The sequence below is a fragment of the Mus caroli genome, unplaced genomic scaffold (genome assembly GCF_978045245.1).
Source record: "Mus caroli unplaced genomic scaffold, Mus_caroli_1 scaffold_2, whole genome shotgun sequence".
In the NCBI taxonomy this organism is placed as follows: Eukaryota; Metazoa; Chordata; class Mammalia; order Rodentia; family Muridae; genus Mus; species Mus caroli.
The window spans coordinates 128095867-128112596 of NW_028227257.1; the positions used below are offsets into that span (position 1 = coordinate 128095867).

General features: G+C 45.3%; 1 protein-coding gene across 2 annotated transcripts in view; it reads left to right on the forward strand.

Annotated features, from left to right (window-relative positions):
• The first annotated feature begins 800 nt into the window (after positions 1–800).
• The window catches only part of Cacnb4 (calcium voltage-gated channel auxiliary subunit beta 4), a 242311-nt gene continuing 226381 nt past the window's right edge, over positions 801–16730 (forward strand). The window contains exons 1-2 of one of the 2 annotated variants that reach the window (XM_021180332.3): positions 801–1149; positions 1597–1680. In XM_021180332.3, the coding sequence (XP_021035991.1) occupies positions 1090–1149; positions 1597–1680 (144 nt within the window). In that variant the 5' untranslated portion in view covers positions 801–1089. Of the gene's footprint in view, positions 1150–1295; positions 1392–1596; positions 1681–16730 lie in introns of those variants that run through there. The other variant, XM_021180341.3, reaches the window with a different exon arrangement.

Genomic DNA, 16730 nt, shown 5'->3' on the forward strand with positions numbered 1-16730 from the left:
AGTGAAACACTAGAATGCAGGGTGAGGGGGGCTGATTTAGTGGCTTTATGTCTACATCTATTTTTACTATGCATCTCTGCCGCTGTAACTATAGTTAGAATTTATTTTCTTGAATTCACATATTTCCCCCCCTCTTTTGACTACGTCAAATTTCTTCCTTCTACGATCCTCTTGCTTTGAACTTGATCTCAAACACAGCATGTGTTTGCAGCCGGAAAGCTAGGTTGAGTTTCTTCTCCTGGAAACAGCTATACCGAAATGGAGGCACGTGGCCAACTCCTGCTTTTTAGCAGGTTGGATGTGACCTTCAAAACTCCTTAGGACATGCTGGTCTCCGGTGGTGGGGCTGCATCTCCAGTCAGACTCTGGCTGGCAGGCTCTCCCACGCCTGCCTAGGTGTGTATAACTTGCATCTCCGAGAGTAGAGTTGCTCAAACAATAACAATAACAAACAAAAACAAAAATCCCACTAATAAAAAGCAAACACACACACACACACACACACACACACACACTGTGCCTTACCATCCCTGTGTGGGATGATGAGGAAAGTCAAGGAAGAAGGAGTCAATCCTGTCCTTTTCAAATTGGAGTTCTGGGACGGGGACACACACACACACACACACACACACACACACACACACGCACGCACGTTCCGTTCTGCCCACTCCCTGCAACACTGCACCAGCTTCCCTCCCTAAGTCCTGATTCATGAACCGTGCCACCTTTGTCTCATTTTAAACTGTGCAGACTATTTTAATCCTCCCACCCCCAGCTCAGATTTTCCCCTCCCTCCATCCTCTGGAAAGCTGTGCTGTAGAGCGCTCGCGGGGTGGGAGAGCACTTCTCCCCGAGGCTCGGGGAGGCGACAACCGAGAAGCCCCCTCTCCTGGACCTCGAGGAGGGCGCGGGGGGGAGGGAAGCGCTTCGGCCCCTTTAAGGTGCGGCGCTCGGCGAAGTGCGGGCAGGCGGCCCGCGAGCCGGCGCGGGGCCAGGAGCCGGGTAGGGAAGTCCTACCTCCCCCTCCGCCCGCACCGGCCCGCGCCCTCCGCCCACCGCGCCGCGAGGGCCATGCGGCGCCTCTGAACCATGTCGTCCTCCTACGGCAAGAACGGGGCGGCGGACGGACCGCACTCCCCCAGCTCGCAGGTACCGCCCCCTCCTCCACCCGCGCCGCCCCGCGCCCCGCCTTGGTGCCGCGAGTGCGGGGCGCTGGTCCCGAGCCGCCGCTCCCTCCTCCGCGCCTCCCGCCTGCCCGCTCCTCCCCCTCCTCCTCCCCTCCTCCTCGCCCTGCTCCGGGGCTCAGCGCTCGGGCTTCAGTGTCCGCAGCCTCCTGTCGCTGATGCCGGGGACTCAGACCCCGCACACGCGACGTTTTGTTAATGGATGTGGTGGGTGCTCGGGACCACCCAGCTCGGGGTGAGGGATGGGGGTGGGGGCGCTGGGAGGCGCCGGGGAGACTAGGGTTCGGGGCGAGGGGCGGGGGGGGGGTCCCCAGGGCGCGGTTCCCAAGGAGGACTCCAGCCCCGGGTGACCGCTCGGCTCAGCGCTGCGGTCCTCACTGGCTTCTTTGTGGCCTCGGTGTGTCGAGTTCAGGTGGCCCGAGGCACCACGACCCGGAGGAGCAGGTTGAAAAGATCGGATGGCAGCACCACTTCTACCAGCTTCATCCTCAGACAGGTAGGAGGTCCGGGCGCCCGGAGCCCGCACCCAGCGCGGTCCCTCGCTCCCGAGCGCGAGTCCGGTCTGCGCCGCTCGGGGCTCGGTCCTTGTCCCTCTGCTCCATGCTGCCCTGTCCTGGGGTCCAGCCGCCCCTACCTCTGCTTCCAACTCCATCCCTCTGCTGGTACCCTGGCTACCTAGTGTTGGCATCCCTACATCTCTCTGTCGCTCCGAGAAGTTAGTTTGTATTTTGTGTACTTGCGTTGTAGAGGAAAAGGGACATTGGCCGGGGACACTGAATTTAAGAGCTAGAAAGTATTCCTGGCCCACCTTCGTTGCACAGAGGGACCTTGAGAGACCTGATTTGATGCGCTGTGAGAGTTTGAGGGTTTCTACAATCTTTGTCCTATTTTGAATACTTTGCACATTTTTGAGCGAGTTCTCTGAGTTCTGGCCAAAAGAAAGACACTTAGAAAAGTTTAGTCTCATTTTGGCACTGCTTCATCGATTTCGCGTAATCACGGACTGACAGGGACAGCGGTCTAGTGAGACCTAAATAAGACAGCTCGGGCGCAGTTCCCAGGGTCTGGCTGAACCTCGCGCTGGCTTTCCCGTGTTTTCCTCGTGGTCAGAGGCAAGTAGTTCGAACCGCAGGTCGCTAGCAATGCTCAGTCCTCTGGTGCCTGTCACCTTGAGGAAGGAAATCGACCCTCTGATTTTGCCCTACCCAGTGCTGCCAATAAAACCTCCGGAGCCGCAGGATGCCGGAGAAGGAATGCACAAGTGGCTCACCTTGATCTTTCTCTGGAGTGTGTTTTTTCCAGGTGACTTAGGCAGACTTTGGTCACTGCCCCAAGACGCTTTTATCCTAGGTTCTGCCCTGGACTGCTGGAGCGATCTTGAGAAATACTTTTCTCTCTAGGTCACCCAGAACGTGGTGTCTTGAGATTCTAACTTACTATGGCATCCGCGGTGTTTTTTTTTTTTTTTTGATAATTAGTTTAAACATATTTTCAAAGTAGAACATGATTTAGACTCAAAATTGGACTCTGACAGCGCTTAAAAGGTCTATAAAGCATATTTGGGTAATATTTCCACGAACATTTGTACTTTCTGCAGAAACAGAAATTATGGCTATCATTCTGTAACTCAGTGTGGTGTGCTCTAGGCATGAACAGTATTTAAACACATTTGATTCTGCATTCATTTTGAAAGAACATTGTACCCTCTTTGTAGAGCTGGGGTTATTTGTGTATTTGATTAGGGGAAGCCACTGCTCAGCTTAAAATATTTTTTTGAGTTATGCAACCCTGAATTCTTTATGTTTATTTTGTAGATGCTTATTTTCGGTAGTGCTTTCTTATTGCAGATTCTTGGAACTACTAATTATACAGTAGTGCATTCTGTGAGATGTTTGTCTAATACTTTTGAATTCACTGCACTACTTTACACTCTGAGCCTAAACAAAACAATATCCTTTCTGATATTTTCCCTAATTTCCTAATCATTAAATGATTGAAACCACACACACACACACACACACACACACACACACACACACACACACAATGTTGTAGAGTGGGCTGCTGTATGTAGGCTTAACGGAAAAAATATTGCAAAGGTAATTTTAGGAGTTACTTGAACCAGTGTGAAGGTTTTGAGAATAAATATAGCTCATAAATATTTTTGAAAGTGGACATACTGATTTCATAAAATGGTCCAAATTCAGGAATTAATTGTAACAAACAATGTTCTTAATTTTGGTACAGAAACAGTATCTGTTTTGGGGGAGAACTTCATAGCACAGTATACTCCTGTACATTATCTAATTTAAATAGCATCATACAGACCTCTTTAAATGAATTATTTATATATACATTAAAGCATAACACCCTTTAATAGAGCTCTTTAAAGGGTGATGGTAATTTATTAATATTTAAATACTTTTTAAAAAATTAAAATTTATCTTAATTGATTGTGGGTGTGTGGGTGTCACTAATGTGTGTTTGTGGCGGTCAGAGGGCAACTTACAGGGTTGATTCTCTCCTTCTACCTTGTGAGCCGAGGGAACTGAGCTCAAGTTGTCAATTAGCTGATAGCTAGCACAGTTGCCATCTCTCTGGCTTTTAAATTCTTGATACTAGCAGTGATGGAATTTCCTGGTTTTGTTTCACATTTATTTTGCTTTAACTACAGGAGAAAGTAGAGAGACCAATTGGATTACTCAGTTTTCCATTGCTGAGATAAAATGCTGAGAAAATCAACTTAAAGGAGAAAAGATTTATTTTTGCTTCATGGCTTCTGAGAGTTCAGCCTGTGGTCACTTGACTGCGCCTGTGATGAAGCAGAATAGGTGGCGGGGATGTGGGGTGGGGGTGTGGGGGTTGGGGTGTGCTGACCTCATGGCAGCTGAAGCAGAAAGACAGTTCTGGGAACAGAAAACAAAGGCCTGGAGATAAAGTAAGCCCTTCAAGGGCATGACCCCAAAGATCTACTTCCTCCAGCTAGGCCACACCCCTTACAATTTCTACCACCTTCAAAAGCCCCAATCAGCCATGAGTTCATCAATGGATTAATCCACTAACCAGATTAGAGCCCTCATCATCCAAGCTCTTTTGAACATGCTGCTGTGGGAACCAAGCCTTCAACTTATGAATCACTGGGGGATCCTTTATGTTCAAACAATTGCATCCATAAAAATAGAGTTGCTCACTTCTTGGTCCTACCATTTAGTGGAGGAAAACCTCTCATGGAAAGTATTCCATGTGCTGCATTAACGGTGGAAGACTGCTCAAAGGTCAGAGGGCCAGCTGCATGTTTAATAATGAGAAGAGTTTTAATTCTTGGACCTGGTATATGTTTTGCTGCCTTTGTGTATCTATGCACACTGGGAAACCGGTCTCAAAACAGGGCAGTTGAGGAAGAGAGGTTACGTGGTCCTACACGGTTTTGTCCTGGAAACCTGACAGGGAATGAAGGAATGACTGACAGCGAGGAAATGACAGGGACATGTGCAGAAAAGCTAGGATTGGATGAGCTCTGCTCACCTTGACAGAGGGCACCTGTTAGACTACTCAAACAATTGTGTTTGGCACAGGAGGAGGTCTTCTGAGGTTTCTGGAAGGAAGCAGTCTCAGGCTGTAAACACCAGGAGGAGCGAGCTGTGGTTGGTAGTTTCTACATACATGGGTCAATTGCTTCTAAACACTCTGCCTTGGACCAAGGGGAGGCTCTGCCACTCCTCTAAGTTCCACCCAGGCAAGACTTTGTCATCCCCCCCACCCCCAGCCCCCATCTGCTAGATTGCTGGCTCCTACAGTTCAGGAGAGTTGAGGGTTTGAAATGAATCCAGAGAGCCACTAAATGGCGTCTTTGAGGAAATTTGCTACTGAAAGGGGAGCAAGGTAGACTAGGTGATCCAAAAATGGCTTAACCATGGTCTTCCAAAGTGTACACAGTCTGATGGTGTCTTCTTGCCACACACAAGATGATAGAGTCTGATGGCGTCTTCTTTCCAGACACGAGATGAAATCCAAGAGCTGGTTGAAGTTAAAACGGAATGACGCCTTACAGTAAGGACTTCCAGTGATTGCTACTCTCATGGGGATGGCTATCTCAGTATGGACATGGGATTTCTTTTCCCCAGGAGGTCTCTGATAGGCTGTTTATGGGTAGAACATGTATCTGTGGCTCACATCCTGGAGAAGTTAGCATTTGCTTTGCATTCAGCTCCGTGTTAGACACTGTGAGGGAAGAGGAAAGAGGCTTCGATTTTGTACTCAAAAGATTTTATCGTTGAGTTGTGGAGAATGATAGATTAAAAACAGTCCAGGGAGGGTAACAGCAGGCTTGCACGGCAACCAGGGACTGTGTGCACTGAGGATCACAGTGCATTTGGGTTCTCGAAGCATTTTAGTCATGAATGGCAGAGTATTACCTTAGTCTTCTTCCCACTTGGGTTTGAAAAGAAACTCTGTTGGAGGGTTAGTTAGCTTTCTTCTTATTGAGTGACTTCTATGAATCCCTTTATAGGGTCCGGCCTCTACCCAGTAACAGTATCATCCCCAGCTAGAATCTCTTATGTCTGGATTCAGAACTGAAGTGTACCATCCTCCTGCCACAGGCCCTTTGCGCATGCTGAGCACCTATGTGGAGTCCATTACCTTTCTCTTTGCCTATTAGCTCTTTATATATCCCTCAAGATCCGAGAGTTAAGATTTTGTGGAGATTTGTGTTTTTATAATGCTTCTCACTGCAGCACAGGCTAGCCTCAAAGTTATGACAATTCTCCTGCCTCAGCTTAAGAATTTAGTCTTATTTCCTTTTTTAAACTCCCCAATTAGGTCAGTTTTCAAAGAAGGTGCTTCTAGAGCCAAAGTACCTGTGCTCATTTTTCAATCGCACCTCTCCATTGCAGTTCAAGATGGACTAAGATCTCTCTTACTGTCTACCCCCTGACTGAGATCTTTGCTTCTTGGCATCAAGCCTCATTCATTTGCAGTTCGGGCCCATTTGAATAAAGGAAGAGAATGAGTTTGGGGATAAATTTTTGTTGCAAAAAAGAAATTGCTCCCTAGCAAACCTACCCCCTAAATTCTGTAGCTTAGAACAATTTCTTTCTGAGCACTGACCAGACAGTGCTCTGCTTATGTGATGTTACGTGGGCACAGGGATGGCGGGGAAGGTCCAAAATAGCTGCACACATGTGGTTGGCAGTTGGTGCAGGCTACTGGCTGCGAGCTCTGCTGGGGCTTTTGGCAGGGCGCTTGGTTTTCCTCCATCTGTGGCGTGCATGGCTGTTTGGACCTTTTGGTGATATGGTGGCTGTAGTCTAAGCTGGACCATCCCAGAGAGCAGAGACAGCATCTGCAGGTGTCCTAGACTTCAGTTTCAAACTCGATCCATCACTTCTTTTGTATTGCATAAGGTAAAATAGGCGTAAGAGCCTACCCCATTTCAAGGGGGAGAAAAGGGAAAGTATCTCTCTCTCTCTCTGTGTGTGTGTGTGTGTGTGTGTGTGTGTGTGTGTAGCCAGCAGTGAACCTTAAGTGCTGTTCTCCAGGGGCTGACTGACTTGCATTTTGCAACATGGTCCCTCAACGGGACCTGGGACTTACTTGCCAATTAGGCTAGGAAGGATGGCCAGCCTCAGGATCCATGCAGTTCTGCATTCCCAAGAGGATATCTAAAAAACTGACCAAACAAACCACCAAAACCCTGCAAACTTTAAAACAGTATATATTTAGTATGGTGTGCTCTCAGGTGCACATGTCACAGCAAGCATTCGAAATTCAGAGAGCAATTGGAAGGAATCATCCTTCTGCCATGTGGGGCCCAGGGTTTGAACTCAGGTCATAAGGCTTGGCAGTGAGTGCATTTCTCACTGAGCCATCTCGCTGGCTGAGACTATTTACTCGTGTTTTAAAATTTGTATGAATGTTAGTGTTCCTGCTTGTCTGCATGTACACCATGTGCATGCAAAGTCCTTCAGAGGCTAGCCGGCATTGGATCCTTGCAGCCGGAATTACAGGCAATTGTGAGTCTCCTGATTTGGGTGTTGGGAACCCAACCTTGACCCTCTGAAAAAGGAGGAAGTGGCCTCAATGGCCAAGCTGTCTCTCCAGCCCCTGAGAGTATTTTTGATGTAGTGAAAAGGTCAATTCCCATGGGTGTAAAAAGAAATGGGTAAAACAAAATTAAACTCAGCATTAATATTATATCACGAACTAAAATTATTCAATTTATTTGGCAAAATAAGGGATAAATGTTCCACGAGTCCAAAAACTATTTGATTAATTTTATATAAAAATATTATTTACGTGTATGTCCACTTGTGTGTGAATGTGCACATGTGCCTCGGTGGACTTGTGGAGGTCAAGGGACAACCTAGTGGGGCTGTTTCTCTTCTTCTTCCTTGATGTGGTGTCTGGGGTTTGAACTCTGGCCATTGGGCTTGCATGGTAAGCCCCTTATCTGCTGAGCCACCTCAGTGGTCCTGTTTGATGAATTTTAAGCATGCTGTCACTTAAGGATAGTGGGAGCTTGGTGTGGTGGTGATGTGTGCCTGGGATCCTAGCTACTGAAGAGGCTGAAGCAGGCAAGTCTCTTGAGCCTCAGAGTTTGGAGCCAACTTGGATAACAAAGTGAGACTTAAATCTAAACAAAACAAAACAAAAATCCAAAAATCGGGACAAACAAACAAAGCATAAAGAGGCTCTGTGGACCTAATGAAAATTATCTACTAAACCCTCACAACAAGATTGTATTGCACCGAGACTCTGAAAGCACACACACACACACACACACACACACACACACACACACCACACACACACACACAGTAAATAATAAATGATTAAACAGTGGTATATCTCTAGAATACTATTTAGTCATTAAGATGCAGGGATGACAGGAAAGTACATTGAAACATTCATTCAATGTACACCGAAGTGAAAAGGTAAGTCATAGAATAAAAGAATGACATCACACTTAGAAATAAGAGCTTGTGGGGCAGGAGACAGGAGCTGCAGCTGTCTGTGGAAACCTTGCGGGTTTTTTTAAGCTATGCTAATCAGATGGTCCTTACAATGATTCAATGAACCCACATTGTATTTAGAGATCGAAAACATATGCAGATTCTGAGTTGATACTATAATAAAACAAGTTGGCAGAGAAATTCTTTGGGTTATAATTTGGGTACTGGTTACAGACACATTTCTCTGATGAAATGTGAATTCGTCCACAGAAGGTGTCTGCTTTGTGCACAGCTCTAAGAATAATCATATGCCTAGAGGCATGTAGATATGCCAGATTTATCCATAAACTCGGAATCACACAGTTTTAGAACAGGAAGAGATTGCAGAAGTCAAAACCTTCCAGTTTCTTACCTCCAGAGAACTAGAACAGAGGCCCGGCATAGGACGGAAAGGTCACGCTGCTAGAGGTGGAGCTGAGACAGCCTTGGCTCTCTTATTTTCTCCACCGCACACTCTATAACGCTGGGATAAAAATGGACACAGATTTGTGGATTGGTCCATGAAAGGGCACATGGGGTTTGTTCCTCTTTACACTTGCACTACTCATTTATTTCTCGAGTTTATTTAATTATTTTACTTTTGGGATAGAGAATTGTTGTGTAGCTCAGGCTGGTTTGGAATACACATCCTCCTGCCTCAGCCTCCTCAGTGCTGCAATTATAGGTCTGGCCCTGGTTCTAGAAGTGGCCTTACTCTGTGAAATTGCTTAGAAGAACAAAGCATTGTCGTTCTGGAGGGTCTGGAGCCTGGGTTGCTTACTAATCCTATCATGGATGGTCCTTTTTGTTTTTATGTTCGCAGTTCACAAAGGATTATTTATTTGTCTGTTTACTTAACTAATAAACAGTCAAATAATATATTAGCCATAGTCTACCTTATTACCCTATCAAAATTACTGGTATTTTTCCCTATTCCCCATGGACTTGACTATAAGAACATATTTAAACAGATAATGAGAGAGATCAGAAACCAGGTCCAGAAATTAGTTACAGCATGAAGCCTCCTTTGATAGTTTTTAAAAACTACTTTTATTTCATTTTATTTTATCAGTATAGGCGTTTTGTCTATATGCATGCTTGTGTACCACATGCTCCCTGGTACCCAAGGAGGTCAGAAGAGGGCATCAGATCCCCTGGAACAGAAGTTACATATGGTGGTGAGCTGCCATGTGGGTGCTGCGAATGAATCCAGGTCCTCTGCAAGAATAGTTGGTGCTCATAACAATTGAACCATTTCTTCAGCTACGAGCCACCATTACACAAGAAAGCTATGGAGGAAAGTGTCAAGAGCTGGACCCAGAGGAATCTAACTGGTAGAAGCAAGAGCCACAAGGAGATGCTGCCTCTGTCAGAGTAGCCACTTGGGGTAGAGAAAAGGAAGAGAAATATCTACTCTCTCCCTCTTCCCTTCAGGTGGCCACTGGCTGCTTAGGTGGGATCCAGCTGGTCTGGGGTCCTGGGATGTATCCTATAGGCCTGGACCTTGAGATGGGGATGGGAGGAGCTGGGAACCATTTTTATATTTTAGCTACAGCACAGCAGGCAGCAAAGAAGTATTTTCATCAACAAAGGTAGAAGGCTTCTTTTCCTTCCTTGTGCTGTAAGTAGGTCTTGCTTCCTAAATAGTACAGTCCAGTTGCAGGGAACTTTAAGAAAGCGTTCACACTCCCTTTGAGACTGTTCTGTAGGGTGAGGCTTCGCAAACTGCAATCTAATCAAATAAAAGCAAGAAAGAGATCGACTTTTCTCCTGGTAAACCCTGCTTTGTCTGGAACTGAATGCGTGAAAACGGTGACTGGGAAATCTAATGACGGGGCAGCTGATCAGTTAGTTATCCATTGGTTTATTGATCTCTAAGCCCCCACTGCTGTAAGATTTTTACTGACATGCAGAATAAGCTCTGATTCAAGTGTTAGTCTTCCTAGGAAATTAAACTGTATAGAAAGCTAGGCTAAGCCAGGCGTGGTGGTGCACGCCTTTATTCCCAGCATTCGGGAGGCAGAGGCAGGCGGATTTCTGAGTTCGAGGCCAGCCTGGTCTACAGAGTGAGTTCCAGGACAGCCAGGGCTACACAGAGAAACCCTGTCTCTAAAACCCCCCCAAAAAAAACAAACCAAAAAATCAAAAAACCAAAAAAACAAAAAAACAAAAAAACAAAAAACAAAAAACAAAAGAAAGTTAGGCTAAAAATGAAGGGTTTTGTGTCTGTCCCCACCTGATCAGGGGTCCACCAGCTGTCCCCTACTGCACTGTACCTGGGTAGCTTATCCCTCAGTGGATAAAAACAAGGGCTGAGCAGAGGAGAATGTTGTCTAGTCAAATCACTGGGTAGCTAGTTGTAGAAGACTCTCGACCCCTGTCTCCTAACTCGTGAGATCTGTCTCTACCATCCAGATCTAGCACAGTCTCCTAGCTGGGGCAACAGGTCTTCCAAACATACCTTCCTTAGAGTTTGCCCTTTCTGGGTTTAGTTTTCAAATCTCAGACTCAGAAGTAGGTGGGCAGCTTGAGGCTCACTCATTATCCCTGGAGGCTAGGAGATGCCTCCTGGTACTTGGAGATGGGGCCTGCAGCCCACATTCCAGTTGGTGGTACTCTCCCCGCTATGCTTTTTGAGTAGTGTAGCCTCTGTTGGCTTGTCCTTTGCCAGAGCTTTCTGTCCAGCCCAAGTGCGTGTGCTGAGAAAGGGTATAGAACTCAGAACTACCAGTCCTCTGAGTTGGCCCTTCAGTAGGTGTTCCTGGCCCGTCTGAGACTCTGCACTCTTCAGACTACTGAACCTGGACTGTTATGCAAATATGTCCATCACTACCCATGAGAAGACAAAACTACTCACTCACAGATTCTTAAATGTCTCTCCATATTAGGAAGTATTAAACCGCCAAGCCCTAAGAAGAGCCATGCTGTTAGCCCCATGAGAACATTCTGGTTCAAACAGTTGACATTGTCCTATCTTCTCAGTTGTATGTATACAATCATCCTTCATGGACCCAGAACACAATGAAGCAGAGTTCCATGCTCTTCATTCTTGAAGACTAGAAGTTCTCACAAAAGCTCATCAAGAGTCCAGTCCACAAGGCTTTAACTATGAGGGGGAGTCAGGGATTCTTGCAGGGAGATAGGATCTGGGTTGGCTTCCTGTCCCTGAAACTAATACCAGAGATAATGAATTTCTAAGGGGAGACGGGTCTCGGGGGATGCATAGCTTAGTGGTAGAGGACCTTCCCTAGCATGTGCAAGGCCCTAGGTTTGATCCTATGCACCAACAAAAGAGAAAGACTTACCTTGGCCTGTGGTTTCAGAAGTTACAGACCATGGCCACTTGGATCTGTTGCTTTGAGGCCAATGGTGAAGCGCCATATCATGGTGGGAATCTGTGGTGTCAAGATTAACTGCATGCCTCAGGCCCCACAACCAAGAAGAGAAAGGAATTCTATGAACTTCTCATAGGTTCCAATTAATGCCACCCTGGGGACCAAGCCCTCAACGCTTGAACCTTCAGGGGACACTGATCTAAACCTTAGCAGACCAGCTACAATATAGCTTCAATACCATAGTAGACCAGACACCAGAATTGCCGAGGCTTGTATCCATAAAAAAAAAAAAAAAGCTACAATATAGATTCAATTTTAAGGGAATGTTTTTATTGCTTTTAAGTAACAACAACAACAAACTATGGCATCCTGTGGCCTGAATAGAACACACTATAGCATTATCAACGCCTGGCTTGAACATAAATAGCACATTGGAATTCCTTGGTGGTAGTTCTCATTTTTATTAGAGTAAACATGGTCCTCTGGAAACTTTCCTATTTCTTTAACATAACTTGATTATTGCACACATAAATAGAATGGAAGTAATTACTTGAATCTGAAGGGATGACATTCAGTATTTGTATTGGGGTTCTGAAAGCATTAATTAGGTGGAAGCTGTAAAAATTGCTTAACAGCTGTGGACTCTTGCAGATCATCCTACTAATCATTTGGATGACAAATGGTGTCTCCTTGATGTCTTACTTTATCTTCTTCCCTCTTGGTAGATGTATCTTCCTTCTGGCTGGCAGTTTAATTGCTGTTGCGGTATTTGTTTTGAGAGGAAATATTTTCTAAACATAAACTTGAAAAGAATATGCATATTTTTCCCCCTGGGCTGTCAGAATCACCAGAAGTGGTGAACTTACGTAGCACGGATGGTGCCTAGAAATGATACCTTTCTCAAACTTCTTATGGAATTTTAAAAAGTCATTTCTTTTTGAATATACAAAAAACTGTGGAAATATACAGTGCCTTGTGTACAATAATTCATCATTCCACCATCATTTCAAACGGTCTGCTGCTCTTGTCAACTCTTCAGACGCTTGTTAAGGTTCAGGGCCAAACAAGTGGGTAAATGCCTGTCCTCCTTAGTGGATACGGTCAGTGTGTGTGTGTGTGTGTGTGTGTGTGTGTGTGACAAGCATGGGGAAGGCAATCTATTCTCACCACCCCCACAATTTTATCATCACAATCACTCACACACATCCTTTTCCTTACCTCTCTATAACCAAGGCAGCAGCTATGCAACATTGTATATTCATCTGTTCTATTTTACTAAGTGGAATCATACAACAATGCCTGTTCTTTTGGAACTGCTTCTAAGGGCTTGTTTCCGGCTCCAGGGCTCAGTGGCAGTGAGGCTTGTTTTGCTTGTTTTCGGCTCCAGGGCTCAGTGGCAGTGAGCCTTGGTGTCAGCGTGCGGTGCTGACTGATCATTGGAAATGGACTTGCCTTTTCAGTGAACCTTGTCAGGTTACATGGTATCGAATGGGATGGGGCACCCTTGGGCTTATCTGGAGCTGTGTTCTCAGGTCTCATTGATGAGGTTTTTGTTTTGTTTGTTTGTTTGATTGCTTTGGCAGAATTATTTTATTTCATGGAACTCAGACCACTAACCCCAGCTTGTCGTCAGGAAACATTTAGAAATTGTTTTTATTTTATGTTGTGTGTGTGTTTTGCCTGTATGTTTGTCTGTGTACCATGTGTGTGCAGTGCCTGTGGAGGTCAGAAGGTGGCATTCATTCCCTGGGATTGGGATTGTTAAATAGGGGCCATACGGCTACTGAGATTTGAACCCAGGTCCTCTGGAAGAACAGGCAGTGCTCTTAATCACTGAGCCATCTATCCAGTTCCAGGAGAGTTTTATATAATACGATGTTGTCTACAGAAGGAAAGAAAAATGTCAGAGATAAAAGTTACGACTATGGTTTCAATAATTTTTAATATTAGAAATACCTTGAGTACTTGCAATTCAAAATTCTTATACTTTTATCTACTTTTAAATAATAATGTATATTTGGTAATTATGGCATTTCTTCCTTTCTTGAGAAATACAATCAGAAAGAATGCAGTGTGCCTGAGTCCAGATCTAATTGCAGGATTTATGGGAATTACTGGGTATACAGAACTGTACTCTCTGTGTGGCAGGTGCTGTTCAGTAATATTTCAGTACTTCCCTGGGGGACAGAAGTCAATTATTGCACGGTTGTCTGGGAGAGAAATAGGTCAGCTGCACACGGGCTTTGCTAATTCTAGAGAGCTTGAGGGTGCTTGACTTTGGGGAGATGCTTGATTATTTTGGTCTTTATGTTCTGGTCTGTGCTAGTGAGTGCTAAGACTTTCATGTGTTATGGTCATCATACCCTTCGATAAAATACAAAGCTTTTCTTTTTTATGTAAAATGAAAAGCAAATCATACAATACCTTTATTTAAAAGTGTCAAATCTGTATTGTAAGAGTGATGTGAACGTGGGTGTTATTTGTGGTTTTATTTCTATGTTAGTATATATGTTTAATAAATGTCATACTTCCAAGTATTTTGCTGATTGAAGTTCTATATAAAAAAAAAATAGGGTTTTTTGTTTGTTTGGTTTGGTTTGGTTTTTCAAGACAGGGTTTCTCTGTGTAGCCCTGGCTGTCCTGGAACTATACTCTGCCAACCAGGCTGGACTGCAACTAAGATTCACTTGCCTCTCCCTCTCGAGTGCTATGATTAAAGGTGTGCACCACCACCACTCGGATTTCCAGAGCTTTTTAAAGATAGTGTCGTCAGTGAAACTTACACATGTCCAATTTATGAATAAACTTAGATGCCTTCCCCCGATTACCTAAACTTCAAAACTCATATCACGTCTGGCCCTTTCTAAAGTAACAGCAAAAACAACAAAACCATCCAAACCGTGTACCTTGGACTCATGAGTTTGGAATTGTGCACCTTGGAGTCACAGATCCTGGCACACTATACCACAGCCTAGGCTCCAGGTGGAGGAGTGGCAGCTGAGAAGAAATGGGAAGAGCTCTGGAGGATTGGTGAGATCGGGGAAGGAATGGCTGCTCAGATGTGGTCCCTGCCCCCACAGACATGTTTTCACACTCCCAACTGCTTGCCTTTCCTCCGTTATATGAAATGGGAAGAACTTGAAGATGCTTTGGGTTAATGAAAAAAATCTGTTTAAAAACCACTAAGATTGTAGGAGTCTTAGGAGGCTCTTCTTCATGTAACATCACCTGCCTGACTTATTCTTGGCATGTTCCTCTCTCTCTCTCTCTCTCTCTCTCTCTCTCTCTCTCTCTCTCTCTCTATATATATATATATATATATATATATACATATATATATATACACACATACACACACATATATGTGTGTGTATGTATATGTATGTACGCGATATGTATATATGTGTGTATATGTGTATGTATGTATGTATGTATGTATGTATGTATGTATGTATGTATGTATATAATCTCCAAGTAGCAAAGTGGGTAGCTGAAAAACCCAGGTCCATGTGCCTCAGTCCACTTCCAATGTGATGTCCTCCCTACTTGCCTGGGCCGCTGCCACTTGCTGGGTACCCATTTTCTTCCTGCCACCCCCTCTATCATAATACTTTCTCCTCTTGGTGATATGTATCTGTCAGAACTCCCTGGAACCTTCTCCTCCTAGAAGCACGCTCACACACATGGCTCTCCTTCCCTGGCATGGCCCTGGAGCTGTTCTGCCTATTCACTTAGTAAGTCTTCCTTTGTGTAATGGGGAAAGCCCGTGTACCCCACCAGCCTGTGTGTCTTCACCTCCATCACTGATGTGCCATGTGGGATGGGAAAAGAGGAGCGGAGGAGAGGAGAAGTTGAAGTGTCTGCAGCAACAGTGTACCTTAGGCTTGGCCACGTTTTCTACAAGGAGACACAGGACCTCAGTGCTTTGCCCTTGGTGTTCCTGGCTGATAATCTGCTGCCCAGCAATGGAGGGGTGCATCCTGCTACAGCTCGTCTTCACCCTGTGAGAACACCACTGCTTTCTTCTAGGATACTATTCTCAGCTCTATGCTCCCTGGCCTCTCTGGATAAGACTTCCTCATCTCTGGGACTCACAGTTCCCTGAATTCTTTTTTTTTTTTAATATTTTTATTACATATTTTCCTCAATTACATTTCCAATGCTATCCCAAAAGTCCCCCATAGCGCCCCCCACTTCCCTACCCACCCATTCCCATTCTTTTGGCCCTGGCATTCCCCTATATTGGGGCATGTAAAGTTTGCAAGTCCAATGGGCCTCTCTTTCCATTGATGGCCGACTAGGTCATCTTTCGATACATATGCAGCTAGAGACAAGAGCTCCGGGGTTCTGGTTAGTACATCATGTTGTTCCAACAATAGGGTTGCAGATCCCTTTAGCTCCTTGGGTACTTTCTCTAGCTTCTCCATTGGGAGCCCTGTGATACATCCAATAGCTGACTGTGAACATCCACTCCTGTGTTTGCTAGGCCCCGGCATCGTCTCACAAGAGACAGCTATATTTGGGTCCTTTCAGCAAAATCTTGCTAGTGTATGCAATGGTGAGTTCCCTGAATTCTTATGTGGCTCTTATGCCCTGTATCACCCAGATCCTTGGGAGGGCCAGCTTCTGCAGCATTGCTTGCATCTCTCTGTAGGGTTCTCTCTGGGAATGAGACATTATTCTGCTGCTCAGAACTGAACTCAGAACCTGATTCCAATAGCAGGTCTCCCACAGGACGTCCTGACCACTTTGATACAGACAAACTCTATCACCTTTTAGCTCGGTGGCAGCCTTTATATATAATACCCTCATGGTGGGTTAGTAGAAGAGGAAGGATAGGAGAAGGCAGAAAGACTAGGTAGGAAACTTTGGGATAGGGGGTGTTGGGATGTCTAGGGAGAAAGAGTCATTGGTAGGAGTGTTCTGGTTACATTTCTTTTTTTCTTCTCTTCTTTTTTCTTCTTGTTCTTGTTCTCCTCCTCCTCTTCCCCTTCCTTCTCCTCCTCCTTCTCCTCCTCTTCTTCCTCCTCTTTCTTCTCCTCCTCCTCTTCTTCTTCTTCTCCTCCTCCTCTTCCTCCTCTTTCTTTTCTTTCTCCTCCTCTTTCCCTTTCCTCCTCTTTCTTCTCCTCCTCCTCCTCTTTCCCTTCCTCCTCTTTCTCCTCCTCCTCCTCCTTCTTCTTCTCCTCCCTCTTCCTCCTCCTCCTCCTCCTCCTCCTCCT